This window comes from Pagrus major, chromosome 3, assembly GCF_040436345.1.
Source record: "Pagrus major chromosome 3, Pma_NU_1.0".
In the NCBI taxonomy this organism is placed as follows: Eukaryota; Metazoa; Chordata; class Actinopteri; order Spariformes; family Sparidae; genus Pagrus; species Pagrus major.
Window position 1 is genome coordinate 20,075,933 of NC_133217.1, and position 19,098 is coordinate 20,095,030.

At 41.4% G+C, this 19,098-nt stretch overlaps 1 protein-coding gene across 1 annotated transcript in view; it reads left to right on the top strand.

Annotated features, from left to right (window-relative positions):
- The first annotated feature begins 6,699 nt into the window (after positions 1–6,699).
- The window catches only part of eepd1 (endonuclease/exonuclease/phosphatase family domain containing 1), a 38,567-nt gene continuing 26,168 nt past the window's right edge, over positions 6,700–19,098 (top strand). The window contains exons 1-2 of the mRNA XM_073462943.1: positions 6,700–6,970; positions 7,163–8,086. Of these exons, the coding sequence (XP_073319044.1) occupies positions 7,239–8,086 (848 nt within the window). The 5' untranslated portion in view covers positions 6,700–6,970; positions 7,163–7,238. The remainder of the gene's footprint in view (positions 6,971–7,162; positions 8,087–19,098) is intronic.

Sequence of the window (19,098 nt, forward strand, 5' to 3'; positions counted from 1 at the left end):
GATGATCTTGGCTAAATGTTCAAGTGATCTACACTATGTGACCAAGTATATGAACACCCAAATGTTATTGGTCAAAATATAATAAAAATACTATTAATGACTAACTTTATTTAACTATCACTGTTCAAAACACAGTTACAAAATGCTTTACAGAACCAAAAAGTAAATAAAACAAGCTCAAATCCATAAAAACTAAACAGAAAACAAACAGAATTTTATAAAGCCAATAAAATCACCATAAAACTGTTTTTTTTATTTTTTTATCACATTTGTGTATTAATTAGACCTCGGAACAACACAGAATGTGTTCTCTGGGTCGAGGCCTCTCGGTTCTTTGTAAGTAATCAATCAAATTTAAAAGCAACAGGTAACCAATGTAAGAAAGCCAGAATCAGTATGATGTGGTGATATTTCCTTACCTGAGTCATGTTATTTTAAAACCATGGCTAGTAATCTGCTACTGCAAAGGCCTGTACTCTCCTGGCTTCAGGCTTTCCATCAGATGTCACATTGATGTTGGGTGATAAGGCCTGGCTAACAGTCAGCGTTCTAGTTCATCCTACAATATTATTGTCTGCTAAAGCATTAAGGTTTCCCTTTATTGGATCTAAGTCTAAAAAGAGCTGTGTCCCAATTCCAAACTACATACTAACTGTAAGCAGGATTGAAGTACGTACTGTATACACACTGGTAAAGTGACTGTATAAACTGTACTCAAAACTGCAAATATGAAAACAAGAAAACCCACTTTATTGAATGTGACACCAATCTCCAGCAATGCAACGCACAAAGGACTTGAAGGAGTTGCTCACAGCTTGAAAAAAACAAGACGTGAATGTGACGTAAATGTGATTGGTGGTGACATATTCTCACAAAAACAGGAAAGTATGTAGGTTTCTTGTAAATATATAGCATTCTATACACAGTTAGTTTGTTGTGTGGCACTGGAATGCAGCTTGTGAAAATCAGCCCCAGAATAAAAATATGTCCATATGTTTTAGTCATGTATGAAGGGAGCAGTTAGTCATTAGAAGCACTAGCTGTGTAAAGTATACTCAAAACTGCAAACATGCAGAGAAAAAAACCCACTTGACTGAGTGACATGTTGATGTAGACTAATCAACAATGCACAGAAGACTTGGAAGGAGTTGCTTACAGCTGTGAAGTGTTTAACAAACGGGAAATGCAACAGAAAGACAACTATAAATATCTTAAGGCATTACAAAATGACATTTTGAAAGTATTTCTGGGGTTCAAAGAGAACAGTTCTGTTTTGAGGCCTTAACAACACCAACTTCCAGTAGGTGGCAGCACAAGACTGCACTGAAGTTCCCTTACTGACAAGTTCAGGGACATTCATACCGATCAGTCTCATCAGCGTCTCTCTGAACTTTAACCATGATCCAGCTGTTTTCCCTCGATGCACTTAAAACCCTAATTATGTTTAGTAAAGTATAGTATGGTAAAGGATTCACAGCCAGCTGTGTGTTGTCATAGTCTTTCACCTGCTGGAAGGATCTCCCTTTCTGACCGCTGACATTCAGTCATAAACTGTAGAGTTAGATTAGAAACTTTATCTGACACACAGTTCACCTCAGTCCGAGGGTCATTGAGGTGATAGCTGCCAGCTTGGCACAGATGAATGGTAAATGGAATTGGATTTATAAAGTGCTTTTCTGGTTTACCAACTACTCAAAGAGCTTTACAACACTTGCCACATTCACCCATTCACACACACATTCATATACTGATGGCGGAGAATATCATGCAAGGTGCCGACTTGCCGTCTTGAACTCTACCTCTCCAAAGCACTGAACAATGTTTCTATGCTCACCCATTCACACACACTCACACACTGATGGAACAGCAATTTTTGGTTCAGTATCCTGCCCAAGGACATGCATCTAGAGCTGGGGACTGAAACACTGACCCTATGATTCGTGGACCACCCTCTCAACCTCCAAAGTCACAGCCCACCCATGACACTGAAGATTTTAGTTCATATGCTGGGTGCAAGTTGCTGGGAGCTCCACCTCCCTGCTTTTGATATCCCCCCATTCATTTTTTATAACCAGTGGTGATCCTTCTTATCCCCACTTCTGGTCTGGACTAAATTAATTAAATGCATTTCATATTCCCAATAGTTGAATAAAACCAACCAACTTGACAGCACATGTTGAATACACCCTGGCTTATAAACAGCGTATCATATCCCTTGATAATGGAGCGTGCTTACTATGGACCGCAGTTCTCACAAGACCAGCCATGCTCCGCCTGTAACATTATTAACTCGCAAGGTAGTAAAGTCTGTTTTTCTTGCAGTCTGACATGGCGGCCTACAAGCCCCCACATCAGAGTTAGTCAAAGTGGTCTTCAGGGTGTTATATGTGTTTTTTTAGGGTCTCAGGTCAACTTAATTCACAGGGAGAAAAAGATTTTAGGGGCTTTTGAAGTCATTCCTTTTGAGGGTTACATGAAGCAAGCCTTCTGGGGCTCTTGAGGTTTATAAGTTCTTGACGAGGTGCGGGGTCATTGAAAATATTCCATTAAGGTCCAGTGGGGTTTTGAAGTGGTTCTTTTGGGGTAGTAAGGCCTCCTGGGATTGATGACAGGTGTACTTAATAGAATACCAGGGGTTCTTGACAGGAATCTGTGCGAATCCGGGGGGTTCCAGGGAAAAGGTTGTGAGGTCAGTGAAGGGCTCCTTAAAGGGGTTCTAAGGAGTCTTGAAAGAATTCTAGGGGTTCTCTCAAGGGTCTATGAAGGGTCTCAGGGATCCTTAAGAAGGTTCTGGGGTTTTGACCGGAATCCTTGTGAGGGTACCACATGAGTAATAGGGTGTTCTTGATGGAACTTTTTGAGTTCTAGTAGGGGCTCTTTAGTTTACATAAAAAAACATGATTTTTTTTAAACAAAAATTTTTAGTACAATGAGGCAACAACTTCTTAAGAATGCAGGGAGTGTTCCAGAGATTGTGCTGCTTGGGAACAGATTGGGTTCAGGTATATTTCCTGTCCCTGTTTTACCAAGTAATGCAACAGGAGATAAGTGTAGGCTCATTTAATGAGGTCTTCCCACAAACAACCACAGTATTGATTAGTTCCACGATGGAGTATCTAATCAATCTGACTGTGTCATATTCATGTTGGATGAAGGCAACAGATTGTCAGTTTTAAAAGATCGATTTTGGTTCTGTTTATTGACATAACCTTAAAATCGTCCATCCTCTGGCCTAATTTAAACAAAACCTGGACCCTTTGGACTCCAAGCTGTTGTATAGAGTACACACACACACACACACACACACACACACACTCACTGCTGTGCTGCAGCATCACGCCACAGCCTTCCCAGGATGACAACTAGTCTGCTTCGGCCTCTCCCCTTGCTGATTGGCCGGCTGTGCCTTTGGGTCCCCCAGGTGAAGACACCCTCAGCCAGTTACAGAGGTTAACTCTGAAACCCATGTGTCAGCCCACATGACAAGACAGGAACTGGTCACAAAGGTTATTCTGAATATGGCAAAAGACAGGGACTGACCACAGGGTCACTGTGGAGTGACATACCGGAGGTTTTTAGCATTCAAAAGAATGTAAATTACTTTTGTAAATTACTTATGTTTTATTATTGTGAGTTAAAATGCCACTTAAATATGAAGGAATCCCTTGTTAGTCATATTTTTAATTAATGAAAACGATGGGCAGAATGACACTTCATGCAGGAAGTCAGTCAAATTAGGGAACTTACATCACAGTACCATCTGGCATCTTAAAGATGTAAATCTCCCAGAAACACTCACAAGAACCCACATGAGTATATTGAGAACTACTGGAACCTCACTCAGGGCCCCCAGAACCTGAAGGACCTGAAGTGCAAAACCACTGTAAAGGTCCAGTGTGTAGGGTTTAGGAGGATCTACTATTGGCAGAAAATAAATTAAATGAATAAAATCAAATATAATATTTGTAATTATGTTTTCATAATTAATATTACAATCAAAACCAACAGTATCTAACTTTTGTTAGATCCACAAAGAGGGCAGCACAGTATTTCCCTTTATCAACAGCAGATATAATATCATTAGTACCTGAGGTGAGAGCAGTAACAGTACTCTGCTCAGCTCTGAAACCAGACTAGTCAGGACTCAACACAGGATATATTGAGAGGAACTATTTGAGCTGATTATTGAATAATGATTCCAGGACTTTAGCAAGACAAGGCAGTTTAGAAATTGGCCGATAGCTGTTAATATCAGCTTTATCACCACCTTTATGCAACGGGACAACATGTGCAGTTTTCCAGATCTTAGAGATAACCTCAGAAGAAATGGATAGATTAAAAAGATAAGTAATTATCTCAGAAATAAATGGAGCACATAGCTTTATCCTCTCCATATATACATACACACATGCAAGAGTAAAAGGGTTAATCATAGCATAATTAATGCATTTATTATTCTTTAGTAGACACTTATAACTACTTATAACTTAAAAATGTGAATGAATGAATGAACACACACACACACACACACACACATATAAATTCATTCACATTTTGCCAACACTATGTAGTGCCTATTCTAAATGGAGCTGCGATGTATTAACCTTGATATAAGGCACTTTAGATCCAGATGCAAAAATACTTAATGATAAAAATAATAATAAAAATATTAATGCATGATAGAGTATTTAGTGTCTTTTAAACCATTAACAAATGTGTTAACAATGCTATTATTAACCCTTATATAGTCTTATTAATGTTGTCAAGCATCTTATTTATGTTGATAAGCTGTCTTTAAATTCTTAACAAGTTTCATATTAGTAGTTATAAGTGTCTTATAACAAAATTCATGCATTCATTATGCTATTATTAACCCTTATATAGTCTCATTAATGTTAATAAGCATCTTATAAGGTCTAATAATTGACTTATTAACTATTAATTATTGCTTTTTATAAGGACCTTAATATAGAGCATTACCAATAAACTTGATGAAGAGTGGTGGGGATAAATCCACTTTTTAATCCCAAGAGTTAAAAAGTAGTGCCTGAGCTCTCCATCTGTCTGTAAACAGCTCCAGATCAGAGCAGAATCTGACGTAACTTTAGGTGTTTACTCCTCCAGAAGGTCTGGCTCTGCACCACACTCTCTTCTTCAGAGCTGGCCAGCTCTGGGCAGCTGAGCAGCTGCTCCGTCATGTCCCGTCTCTGGCCCATAGAACCACTCAGGACCCTTCATATAACACCCCATCAACTGGACTCCAGTGGATTGAGTAGATGACATCAAGAACTCCTTGTTATCCTGTCACTGTGATGCCCCCTTCAAGCTCTTGTAGAAGAACACAATTCTTTTAATATTCTCGAGGCCTTAACCCTTATAAAGAACTGTTTTAACCCCTGAAGAACTCCTGTGGTTTCTGAATCCCCTTTTGAAAATTGCTGGTGTGGCATATTAAATATTATAACCATTATACATTGCATGAAAATAATACACTCTTGTCGCTGAAATCAACATACACATATGTGTTGGTCCCACAGTGCGTATATGTTCATATTACTGTCTCGTTGTGACTGTGTTTCTCATTTCCATTTGGTAAGAATACATTAAAAGCCATTTGATTTGTGACCAGGAAAGACAGACTGGTTCTGTTTATGAATGAGGAGCTTTTCAACGCCACTACAGAAAAGAGAGAAAGCATAAGATCAATGGACAATCACCGGCTTTGTTGATTAAGAATGAAATCAAAGCATGCGGCTTATCTGAAATTATAATGCTAAGATAATTCAATCAGGCAGAATCAGGGCAGACGGAGCCAGACTGGTAATTACATCCTTCCATTGATGGAGGCTGCAGTCAAACACTGGATACTCTGAACACTTGTTTTTATAAATGTCTGTATTTTTATAAAACATCTTTGAAAGCTACAAGAAACTCTTTGTCATAGACAAGTATTGGAGGCTATTCCCCTCAGCCTAACCTCAACCAAAATCATGATTGTAATGAACAGAATGGCTGATTGAGAAACTGCAAGTTACAGTTCATCTGTCAGTCTGACTTCCTTTAAAACTGTCAGAAACTGTGTTCCCAATTGAGAAGAAGCTGTTGGTCAGTGGTTCAGGTTAGGGTTAAAGTTTGGTGAGTAGTAGTCAGGGTTAGGGTACATCTCCAGGAAGCCCTCACCCTAAGTCTGTGTAAGTTCCCCAGAGGTGACATGAATCACGTGTGAATGTGTATACCTCGACCCCTGCTACTGATGATAGAGGAAGCATTAAACACTTCAGAACAGGAGATTGTTTAGGCTTCAAAATAAAAGCCAGAGTGACACGATTTTTCTTCTTCTTTATTGGGGTATCAATCAGTTCCAGGCACCAAAATAAGAACATTAAATAAAAACATTTCTTTATTAATTTATTAAGACATTTAGATGTTTTAATTAAGCAAAAATGAAAGATGCATGAAAGATTAAATCAAGAGGGAAATTGTTTATGTCTTGTATAGCCCAGGCTATAATAACAGAAACATAACTGTTATAAAAATAGGCTATATGTGGAAATACATTTGGCAGCAAGTAAATGTGGACGTAGAGGAAACACAAGAACTACCAATGCTTTGCTTACTTTGGATGCTTTTATTTTGAAGACTAATACTAAGCCTTCCGGCATTTGCCTGTGTGAGTCTCAGCGACTTGACGCGCGTTGGGAGCGATGGTCGGTGTCGGTGTGAGCGCTAGCGGCTCCCTGTCAGACGAGGGTGTGTAGAGGCCGACCTGTGGCCAGACACAGCGCGCTGTCACCGGGCAAAGTTTACCGTGGAGCCTGTTTGTCCAGCTCTTATCTCCCCTGAGGACACACAGACACACAGACAGACAGGCAGCAGGACAGCAGGACAGCAGGAGAGCAGAGAGACGCTGAGCCGGTGTGTGACATACATGCAGCATGTAGCCACGACTGAGCCTGACAACCGCTGTGAGGTGCGTATGTTCGATATCCTCTGCCATGAAGCAGTCTGTACTAAAAGGAAGGAGGTGGTGTGTGTGTGTGTGTGTGTGTGTGTGTGTATGTGTGTGTGTGTACGGTGTACGGTGTGTGTGTGTGTGCGCGCGCGCGGCTGTGTGAACCTGTGTGACTGTCACTTCTCTGTTCTCCGTGTTTGCTTCTTTCAGCCTGTCTCTCTGCCGTGGCCCGCTGTCTGCTCCCGTCCGCTGCACTCACCCGAGCCCCCGCTGACCCGCTCGAGCCATGGGTGGGAGTCTGGGCTGCCACCGCTCCATCCCCAAGGACCCCACAGACTTCAGCTGCGGGAAGCGCAAATTCAGCGCTGCGTGTAACTTCGGCCACATTCTGGTGAACCAGGAGCGGCTCAACATCAACACAGCCACCGAGGAGGAGCTCATGACTCTGCCGGGAGTCAACCGCACCGTTGCGCAGAATATCGTGGAGTACCGGGACTGTATCGGGGGGTTTAAGAAGGTAGAGGACCTGGCTCTGGTGAGCGGGGTCGGGGCCACCAAACTGGAGGTGATCAAACTGGAAATATGCGTCTCCAGTAGGACCAGTTCGTCCCAGCACTCCCCGTCCTCCCTGCGCAAAGATCTGGATCACCTGTCCTGCACCGGGATGAACATTAACACGGCGACCCCGGCGCAGCTCATGAGCATCCGAGGCATTACGGAGAAAATAGCCAAGAACATCGTGGCGTACCGGGCGGAACAGGGTCCGTTCAAAAGCATCGAGGACCTGGTGAGGGTCAACCACATCAACAGCTCCCTGCTGGACAAAATCCGCTTCCAGGTGTTCGTGGAGAGATCCAGAGCGCCGTCTACCAACACCAACGGGGGGCTGACCTGCACCACCAAGTCCCACCCCAGCCCGACTTCATTCAGCCTCATGAGCGACGACCTGGACCTCCCGCCCGGAGGACCGACCCAGATCATCTCTGTGCGTCCCATCGTGGAGCCCCCGCCCGCCCTGCGGGACGGGAAGCCCGTGGTGCGCCTGGGCACATGGAGCCTGCAGGGCTGCTCCTGCGATAAGGCCAACAACCCCGGGGTCAAAGAGGTGGTGTGCATGACCCTGCTGGAGAATGAGTGAGTACAACTTAACTGTTCTCATTCGTGTTGTCTGAAGTGTGATTGGAACTGAAACATGAGCAGGTGGATGTGTCCTGGTGATGTAGCCCCACATGTCTGAAGGAGGACAAACTAGACACATTTTATTATAGAGTGAAGGAAGCTATTAATTGAATCCAAATGACTGATGGGTCATAGGTGAATCATGTGTTAAACTGAAGACTCAGTTGGTATTGTGATTGCATCGCAAATATATAAACAACATTAGTAAAAAGACATCAGAGCAGTGGTCATAGATTTAGTCAAAATAAGTGTCGTTTTGAGGCATTTCTGGTTGTCATCACTGAGAGCCTGTCTTGCTCATCACAAGTCACCACCCTGGTTAAAAAAGCAGAAACATAAATGTTATAAAAAGGCTCTACTTCCTACAGAAACTTAGGAAGGCTAAATTCCAGAGCAAGATTCTGGTAAACTTTAACAGAGGAGCAGCAGAAAGCATCCTGAGTGGAAACATCACAAACTGGCATGGTTCATCACGGCCCAGGACAGGAAGGCTCTGCAGCAGGTGATTAAAACCACCAGAACATCACTGGTACCATCTACAGAGCATCAGTGACATCAGTGAAGTGAGCTGTCTGTACAGAGCCCAAAGATACTAAAAGACAACACCCACCCAGCCACAGTCTGTTCACCCTGCTGCCATCTGACAACAGATACAGAAGTATCTGCTGCCAGACCACCAGACTACAGAGCAGCTTCATTCATCAGGCTGTGAGACTCCTCAGTTCATCATCAACACTCTGTTGTCTAAAATAGATGTAGCAGGACTCAAAAGGACTCAAAACTTGGTTAAAAAATGACCTTCTTGCGATTTAATTTACACTTTGAAAATCACAAAGTGGTGGTCTGTGAAGATTATGTTGCTGAACAAAATGTGTAAGTATCAAAAGCTTGTGTTTGCCACAGAGCTTGTTTTCGTCCATTATCCAAAATCCAATTCAAAAATCCCCTAGGCTTGTTGTCGAGGGAAACAGTGCGATGCTAAATTCTGGGTTAGCACACAAAAATACATAAGAAAAATACATATACCTGCCAGTCTATACCCTGGAATCTAAGGGAGGAGATGGGGTATGAGTGGCTGTTAAAGTGACAGGGTATTGAATAATTCCTTATCATTTTTTTATAAAGCTTTTGTGTTCACTGATTCTCTGCTTAAGGGAGCGGGTAGTTGTACCATAGATTTTATCACATGGACATTTCAACAGATGAACAACATTTTTTGTATTGCAGGTGATAATCCCCCAAACTGTATTTATTTTCCCCGTTCTAGGATGTCTAAAATCATTAGTATTAGCACTGGACACCATTACTAAAGAGGTAGTTTCCCTGTTTAAGGGAAGCCAGGAGAGTCTGTTTAGGATTAGGTAATATGTCGGCTCTAACCAGTTTATTGCGCAGGTTATGTCCTCTTTTGCAAACAAAGAGAGGTGGGTCCTTAAAGTGTTGTGTGAGGGCTGGATCTGCAGTCAAAATATGCCAGTTTTACAGGATACTGTTCTTAACGATATAGGTCTGAGTGTAAGTGGTAAGAAAAGACACTAAATAATGTTTCTTCAATAGGTCAGATCAAGGCTTAGATGGAGCATTTTGATAAGCCTCATACATTGAGTTGAATAGCCCATTTCTAAGAAGCTTTGTTTAATTTCCAAGGCCTTCTCTATGAAGTGTTCATCAGAGTGGCGTCTTAATCTGTAGAACTGACCTTTTAGGTAAAACTTATTTTAGTGCTCTCACTGCTAGCTAAAAGAAAAGTGTTTCGATTTGTTTCTTTCTTTCGAGGTGACTCATTTCAGAACATGTTCAAACGAGAATTTTAAATCAGGATTCAAACCATTTAGGAATGAAAAGAATTTCCACAGTTCCTCCCTTTTTCCTTGGAAAAGCTAAACACATCATACAAATATCTGTATCACTTGAGTATTTTGTTGACAAAACGGATTGTTTGGAGGGTCGAAGACAAATTGATGCTCAGTGAAACCCATATGAAGATTGGTGTGATTGAGAGCGACAGTAGAACCCATAGTGCTTTTTAGTTGTAAATAGAAAACACCTATAAAGTAGAAGTCATTTTTGAATTAGAAGTAATCAGTAATGTTCAGTAAGACAGTTGCACCCCCTGGTCGGCAGGTTTGATAATGATGTCGCTGTATCTGGAGAGGTCTTGCATTGTGAGTTGCTTATTGTGATTCATGTTTGAGTGCGAGGAATTCATTTTGTAACTGTCCTGGATTTCTTTTTCAACCACTCTGTGGAAGGTTTGAATGGGCCTGTTGGCCAAGCTTGTAGCTGATTTGTTTTAGTTTTTTCTTCATCTCAAAATCACAAAATCATACATATTGCACCTTTAATAATATACTTCATTTTAATGGTCAAAAATAAACAAAGTGTGTATTTTAGTCAAATATTTTATTCGATAAAGCAAGAGGGGTGGCTGTGGCTCAGGGGTAGAGCCTGCGTCTTGTTATCGGAAGGTCGCTGGTTCGATTCCCCTGGTCAATGCAGACAATGATGTTGCTGGTTGGCACCTTGCATGGCAGCCACCACCATCAATGTATGAATTACTGTAAGTCGCTTTGGACAAAAGCATCTGATAAATGCCCTAAAAAATAAATAAAAGAGATTTCTGTTATATGTTCTCCGCAAGGCAACAGTATCAATGCAGAAAGTTTCTGGGCCAAACCTGTTTTAAGCTAACAGGGACGAGCTTTGAGTGATGCAACATCTCTGATTCTTTGATTCACAGCATTGTTGTTTGACAGGATTTCACTAGCAAAGACGAGTAAAGAGAAAACAGTGAACATGCTATTTTGGCCTGAGTGAAGCAGTAGTGCACATAGTGGGAAAATGGGCTGAAAATGAACCCTTTGTGGGTTAATCTGCCCAGATAAAGTCAAGAACAGTGTTTCAGTGTCCAGTTCCACAGTCAATGAATAATGAGATTAATTCAACGGTACTCTGCGTGAATTTGCTTTTCAACAAGCCACTCAACTCACCTTGTCCAAAAGCTCTATTAGCTCATGCCTGAGATAGCTCAGCAACACATGACACACTGATATTTACTTTGTTCAGCTCATATGACTGCTCTCATGTTGCCATGTTCCTCAGTTATTCTTTGTTCATAGTACACTCTTTGAGCAAGGTGTGACCAGACTTTCTCTGTCTGTTGGCACCAGGTTACACCAGCTGGTTTAACCAGATGAAATGCCTGGAGCTGTGCAGTACCCTACTTGGGTGGTGAGCCCTGACCTGCTTGGAAGGGTGGAGGGTGGGAAGGGGGGTCATGGGAGGGCATTCCTGCAGTATATGTTGCTACATCTGAAACTGTCATGGCTAGTGAAATTAGTATCTTCTGCAATGCAGCTATCATATGATCCACTCTAGCTCCTAAACATTCTGTTGTATGGCATATGGAGAAGCCCGCATACCAAACTCTATTTGAAAATTGTACATTTTACATTTCTTATTATTTTTGTCTTCTCTTCTTCCACAAACACAAGACTATTGGCTGACAACATCGTGCCAGATGCAATTCTCTAATCAGGCATATTCACAATTTGCATTTTGGGCATATCACAGTTCTGTTCAATGACATTCACAGTTCACACATTGGCTATTTTCTTTCTTTAGAGCTGTCTGATTACCTTCAGCACCATGTTAGATCTGCCTCCCCTTCTCCTATCAAACCCACCCACCCTCATATAAATCTTTACCACTTCCTTCACTCATGCCTCCCACTTCCTGTGTTCCCAAGCCATCGCCAACAATCCTAATGTTGATATTGTAGGGATCATTGTTATGGAGGAGGAGGAGGCCATGGAGGAGATACGGTGTGTTTGCACAGTGCTTGGGCTTCGCTGTATGAGCAATCACAAGATCCAGACTGAGTTTACACACTTCCTGGCTTTCCTCCAGGCACAAGCAGAGAGCTACTAGAGTTCAATGAACTCCCGCTTACCAAACGTTACACAGCAAACTGCGCTTAGCCACAACAGCCTGCCAGGCTTGCTGATGTTAATAATCAGCCAGCCATTAGTCAGTCTCACACACAGGGCTGAAGGGATGTGAAAAAAGCTGCCACCAGCTCTGAACAGCAGGGTTAATATGGATCAAGGTGAAGATTGGAGCTGACAGGGACTCACTTGATTCAAAGCAAATGTGGCTGCAGTAGTGAAAAGCTGTGTTGCTGTCAGATCTGCTCCTCTCTCTCTACATGACAGTTTGTAGGAGGATGTTTCTGTTCATGGAGTGTTCACTCAGGTTTTTTTTGGGCTTCATCAGTCTGGGGTTGTTTTCTTGTGTCACAGGGAAGAATTCAGCTCTATCAGTGTTGGAACATTCACATGGCACATCCACTGTGTTTTTGCAGTACTGTGCAACTTCCAAGCTGTGTTAAGCAAGCATTTAATGCACTAAACAACATCCATCTTCGCTGTCCAAATACTAAAGTGGAACTGCAAGAGAGAACATCCCCACAGTGTACCAGCTTATATTCATCCAGACATGACATTTAAAGGCACACAGGAAATGAAAAACATAAAATTGAGGAAGCGATCTGCCCAAAGAATGATGGACTCATCAACATTTGATCTTTTGTCATCTCTCTGATTTCCTTTTGTATGAATCATCCTGGATGAGCCAGGTCTGTAAACTAAGGGTGCAGTGTGCAGTTCACGGACGTGACTTTAGTAGACGAGTTAGTTCCACAATTTGGGAGAATGAATTTATTGTATTTAAAGAGTGACATGAGATGATCAAATTTTAGTACAGCTGGATCATTGCATTGTACTGATTATTTGGAGAGCTTGAGGAGGCTCATGGTGCGTGTCCAAATATGCTTTTTTTTGCCAGATTACAAGTTTTGACATCAGATAATGGCCAAGTTAAGAATAATGAGAATTAGACCCATGTTAAAAACTACTGGAAGTCTGATATATATAATATTCATCTTCAGATTCACATTTGTTTTGGATGTCTATGAGAACATATACAGTAAAAAAAAATGAAATGTGAAAAATAATGTGATCTTTGAACATTAAAGCATTTTAACAAATCACATTTACATATACTGTCTGTTGCTGCAGCACCTATCATCCTCTGTCTGAACACTTGTCGCTATCTCTTTAAAATTCCCCCCCTGAAAGACCCAGTCTAATCTGATTGGTCAGCTCTCACAGGCCTGAGCAAGGCACCACCTAGGTGGTTTTACAACCACAGCAGTGCCGGGGGTGTGGCTGAAGGCAGTGACTATGCAGTTGTGACATAATAACCTTACAGAGGTCCTGACAACTCGTTTGAAGCCACAGTTTTTGAATATGAGCTGTGTTAATTTCCCCGTCGATTGAGCGTTTTGAGACTTTTACAATATTTACAACACACCCAGACCTCCTTTTATAATAAAAAAATGAAAATCTTAATTTCCACAATATTGGACCTTTAAGCCCAGAAAACAAAAAAGAAATCTGCTCTCAGTAACTAATAACCCTTCCTAACTAGTCCCTTGCATACATCTTGTTAAAATGAAGGTCCTTGCAAGGTCTGATAATGTACAGAGTAAACATATACTAAACACATGACAGCTTGTAATACTTTTAACTACACAAAAATGGCTCTTAACAATTTTTTAACTTAAACATTTTTTGTTTCCATTCATAATCCATAATGTCATGCAAACATAGTTCATTTTTTCCTAATTCCTCTTTGACTCATGATTCAAAGAGGAATTGGGTTGTAGAAGTTTGCTGAGCTACACAAGCTGAACCTTAAAGCCACAAGGTAACTCAAGGTCGTTTTTACTTTTTCCATCACAATATCAAGTCACAAGGGTTTGTTTTCAGTGGTGCTGTGTCTGTAGTCAACCTCTGACCTTGCTGACGGGGCTGATGATGATAGGGGACGGTCAGCTGACAACACACACCGAGTGGAGAGTTCCTACTAAAAAACAGCTTTCTCAGAACCGCACAGAATGAAAAGCAAGAGATACCAAACAGATCTACATCCTCATGGAGTTTGCCACAGCAGTCTCATGCAGGTTGTCGTTTCTTTGGGTGTGGGTCATTCCGGCAGAATAGAGGCTGTCAAACCATTTACCCATGCACTGAACAGAATCTGTAGCTATGATATTGACTAACATCCAAACCCAATGAGCTGCACTTACTCTCCTGCCTTTCACATTTCATATCTTCACCATTCCCTCATCCTGTGAGCAGAATTTTGAGTGACAGTTGAGTACAAATGGCAGCTGCTGTCATCACTCTCTTGTTAATTATATTACCGTCTAATCAGATCTGCTTCTGGACCTTGTTTAGCTTATCATCACTCTACTGAGAACTACAAGCTTATACAACCACTGAAGCCTGGCTGTGGAAGGCTGCATTTACATAGAGCATTATATTCTATTTCAGAATCCTAAACCTATGTATTGTGTTAACATTTCCTTCTTATGTTTTGAACATATTACATCACTATTCTATCATAAACAGAGAGCCTGACAGACTCAGACATAAAACAAGAGTCATGGATTTTGAAACACCTACCTTTCACGTTGACATTTTTTCTGACAGTACAAAGGAGTGCTTAATGTGCTGCAGTTGGACTTATTGAACTGAGCCGTATTTCATAGAAGTATCTTCTGATTACCTGTTTGTTCCATAGAAAGGTCAGCATTAAACTATTAATGATGGCAGTCAGCATTGGCTTGTGTACTCACCATAAAGCCATTAAGTCTGGGTGTGGCTGCACAAAGAAAACACAACATGCCAAGAAAACAATACGTGAGAAATAATGTCAAGTCCAAGAACATATACATTTCTAACTTGTGTTTTTCACTATTTCACATGTCAAAATTTTACAGTGAATTAATCATACTTTTTACAATCCATCATGGATAAAGATTTTATAACAGTTTTGTTGTACTGTAGTCTAATCATAAATCTAAAATAAATACTGTGTCGTAATGGCTTTTTTATGGTTTTTGTCAGATGTTAAATGTCATAAACGCACTGCTGCACTGTATGTAACATAAAGGTTAGTTCTAAGTGCTGTATCATAGACTGGACTTGTTTCAGTTTCTTGAAGATGTTTCACCTCTCATCCAAGAGGCTTCTTCAGTTCTAACTAACTGGAGGGGAGTTGCAGGCTTTTAAACTCTGTGTGGGAGTGTCCTTAAAGAGTCGTTAAGGACACGTGTGAGCTCTGAGTTTCAGAGTCGTTAGAGCCACTTGTGGGTCGTTGACCCAACCTGCCTTCATGTGGGTTGCTAGGGCTAGGTGACCCAGGTGTGAATGGTTGTGAAGCTGTCTGGGGAGGGAACTCAGTACAGCATTGTAGGTGGGTGATAAGTAATGTCTTAGGCCACCTCCTCTGTTCAAAGACGGTTGTTCCAGTTTGACATAGATGGATTCTTTTACTTCTCTTTCAAACCACCTGTCTTCTCTGGCCAAGATGTTTACATTGTTGTCCTCTAAGGAATGATTTTGCTCCTCAGATGTAAGTGGACAGCAGAGTCTTGACCTGAGGAGTTGGCCCTCCTGTGTTGTGCCATTCGTTTATGGAGAAATGTACAAATCTGTGCAGTCCTGGCTGCATTGAACAGCATAAACCACATTACTCTTTTTATGCCTGGGTGTTTTGTCCTTAGGATGGACAAGTTTCTGCCTCAGTGTGTTGGTAGGTTTAAAGTGAACCGGGATATGATGTTTATTAAAAATCCACCTGAGTTTCCCAGATGTTCTTGCGACATAAGGAGTGATGATGTTGTTCCATTTAGTTAGAACTGAAGAAGCCTCTTGGATGAGAGGTGAAACTTCTTCAAGAAACTGAACCAAGTCCAGTTGACTACGATACAGAGCTTAGAATTACCATGACCTGGATGACTGAGAACCTTCATCAACATAAAGGTTAGTTGTGCCTGTTTATAGTGTATTAGCTTCATGTTATTGTCCTCTTTCTTTGAATTTGATATGTCCACCAGAACAAAGGCCTGTCGGGAAAGTATGTCTCTCTTACTCCATAGGGTTTAGGAGTGCTATAGGAACTGTGGTCTTAAAGGAATAGTTGAAGGTTTTGGAAAACATGCTTATGTACTTTTTTTTCTGAGGGTGAAAAGAAAAGATGGATGCCAATCTCATGCTTGTTTGTTAAGTCCTGAGCTGGAATCAGGATGAAGTTAGCTTAGCTTAGCACAAAGACTGTAAGCAGAGGAAAATCTTTATACCTTATGCAGCTGATATGGATCTTCTCATCTCACTGTTGGAAGCAAAGCAAATAAAAAGCCTTTCCCAATGCCGAAATAACTTTGAAAAAAAAACTAGCAGTAAGACTGCTCTTATGTCATATCGGCAAGTATTCATTAAAGGGACAGTTCACCCCCTAATCAAAAATACTTATTTTCCTTTTACCTGTAGTGTTGTCAAAGATATTGAAATATTGATAAATATTAATACTGAAGCTTTGAAACTGTTTCAATACAATATAATTTCCCCCAGTATCAATAGTGATACCAGCTGTGCTCTCTCACTCTCTCTTCTCTCTTGGTCTAAAGTAGTTTATCCTTTGTATTTTATTATATATGTGTACATCTATGTTCGCATGTGTGAGGTTGTAAATCCTGTTGACTACAGCCTACACAAGCTCAGTGCAGCTGTTAAGATGATTTACCCAACATCTGTGGTCTGTACAGTAGGTCTGGATTTTGAGATAGGCAGGCATGGAGTCTGGCAGCAGCATGACATACTCATTTAATCCCTCCATAGACTGGGAGAACTATCAGAAACACCCACATAAACATGCTGGGTAGTCACATTTTCAGTGATGTTTGTGCTTGGAGCTCAGTTAGACAACCTGATTCTCGAAAGGAATCCAGTGAGGGTGAGGCCAGCATGGGTGCTGAGGTCATGAGGATGGGGGTGCTGCAAAGGAGGTCTGTACTGAGCTGACGCAGAGTGTTGGGTGCTCATGTGGAAATTTCCATTGGCGCAGCATTTTATTGTGGCTGTACAGTGAGTTCGGGGCATTGCCCAGCAAGCCCAGCCAGCCAGGAGGCACTCGGGCCAATACAGTGCTTCCAACCCTGTTTCTTTTGCTAAACAAAGCTGATATGGGCTCGTTTGTCTCCTGCAGCAGAAAATCAACTGACTTACTGTTGTCACTAGTAAGCTAAATGCAACTCCACTTTAATTAGTGAGATTGAAACAGAAGATAAATTACCTGGAGAAGTACTGGAGAGACTGAAGAAATGTAGGGTTTAGTGTAAAATGAAGACATTGCTAAACTTAATACTTGATCTGAACTGTTAAACCTAAACAAATACTCCATGAGAATCTTATGTTTTGAGTGTCAAACACTCAACCTGTGTAGGCTTAAAAACTGCCTCTAAAAAAGGTTTTGTAGCTTCCGTCCTTTGATTGGAAAGAATTCCAAGGATGAGATTCATAGGAAAAAGAACTTTAAGCCACCTGTCTGCTGTCTGTATGCTCAGTATGTTGTAAACCCTTATATTTTAGCCAAAATATAGCTAAATAAACGGCTGAGGTTGGTTGCTACTACAGTAAGATGTTGGTGTTTGGGACCAATATGTAAGATGTCGCCAGAATTTTAGATTAATATGTTCAAAAAACAGTGGAGATGTCTACAGAAGTAAGCTTGGCTCTATCACACCACTGCTTACCATGTGATCAAGCTCCTTTTTTAGTTTTGGGAACATTAGTCCTGACACGCCTAGCAGTGACCACACTGTAGGGTACAACGTCCTCCTTCAGTCTGATTTTGATTGGCTTTATCTTCAGCTTGCCTGTATCTGCTGGGCAGGCATCCCCCAGCTGCTCTGTGCTTTTGATCTCTTCTATGCGCTTGATTAAGCCCATAGTGATAGCTACATTACGGCTCAGCAAGTTGCTGCCATGTGACCCCTTTATCACATTTACTTTAAACCTGAACTTCTGCCTTGTCCACACAGTAGTAGCTGTAAAGTGGCCCTTACATTTCAATCTACCCCCTGTGGCTTATCTCTCAGCAGGTTAAAAGTCTTTTCTGATATCACGCTTGTTTCTGCCCATGAGTCAATTTTAAGGTCTATTTCAATACCTTGCACAAGCAGTTTCACAGTCCAGACCTTGGTTGAGTCATCCACGTCTGTAATTTCTCTCAGGAAATTAATGTGGCTCCTGTCAGTGACCTCGTTGACCACACGGGAACGGCATACTACTGCAAAATGTCCCAGCTTTTTACAGTAACAGCATTCGTTGTTGCATGCAGCACATTTGTCCTCCTTAGCACTCACCCTACTACATCTGGAACATTTGTGTCTCCCATAGTTACTGCCATGGGCCCATTGTTCTGTGGATGTCCGTTTCTCTGTTTCAAGCTGTATTGCACACGTTGTTTGTATGCTCCTTCACTCACTTGTGAACAGTTGGCATTAGCACCCTGCTTGCTAGTGTGCCCCTTTACTTGCTCAGACTGCCTCACTAGCTCTACCGCCTTGTTGAGTGTCAAGTCTGGCATTAGCTGTAGCTTCTCTGATAGGTTGGTCATAGGGATATTAGATAAACAGATGTCACGGATATTTTCATCCTTCACATCTGCAAATGCGCTGGTGTCCACGGAGGAGGTGGTGTCCGCTTGCTGTTCCCCATGCTTCACTGTGCACTGATGGAAACAGGGTCTTTCATGAATCGTATTCACCTTCCGTAGCAAATAACTGTCCAGTTTCACCATAACACTCTCATAATCATTTTCATCTTTAACGGCTTCCTCCGAGAATGTGAACGTTTTGAAGACTTGCTCAGCCTCCTTCCCAAATGAATTTGCAGATCAGTGGTGAATTTTAATATGCCTTGTACTGTCAGAATATCACAGTTACCAGCCTGTCAGATGAATAACTCCACACATAAAATAAGAACAAACCTTACACTGCATAAGAGTGGCTACAACACAGACTAAACATGAATATTAATATATCAGAAAAAACAAAT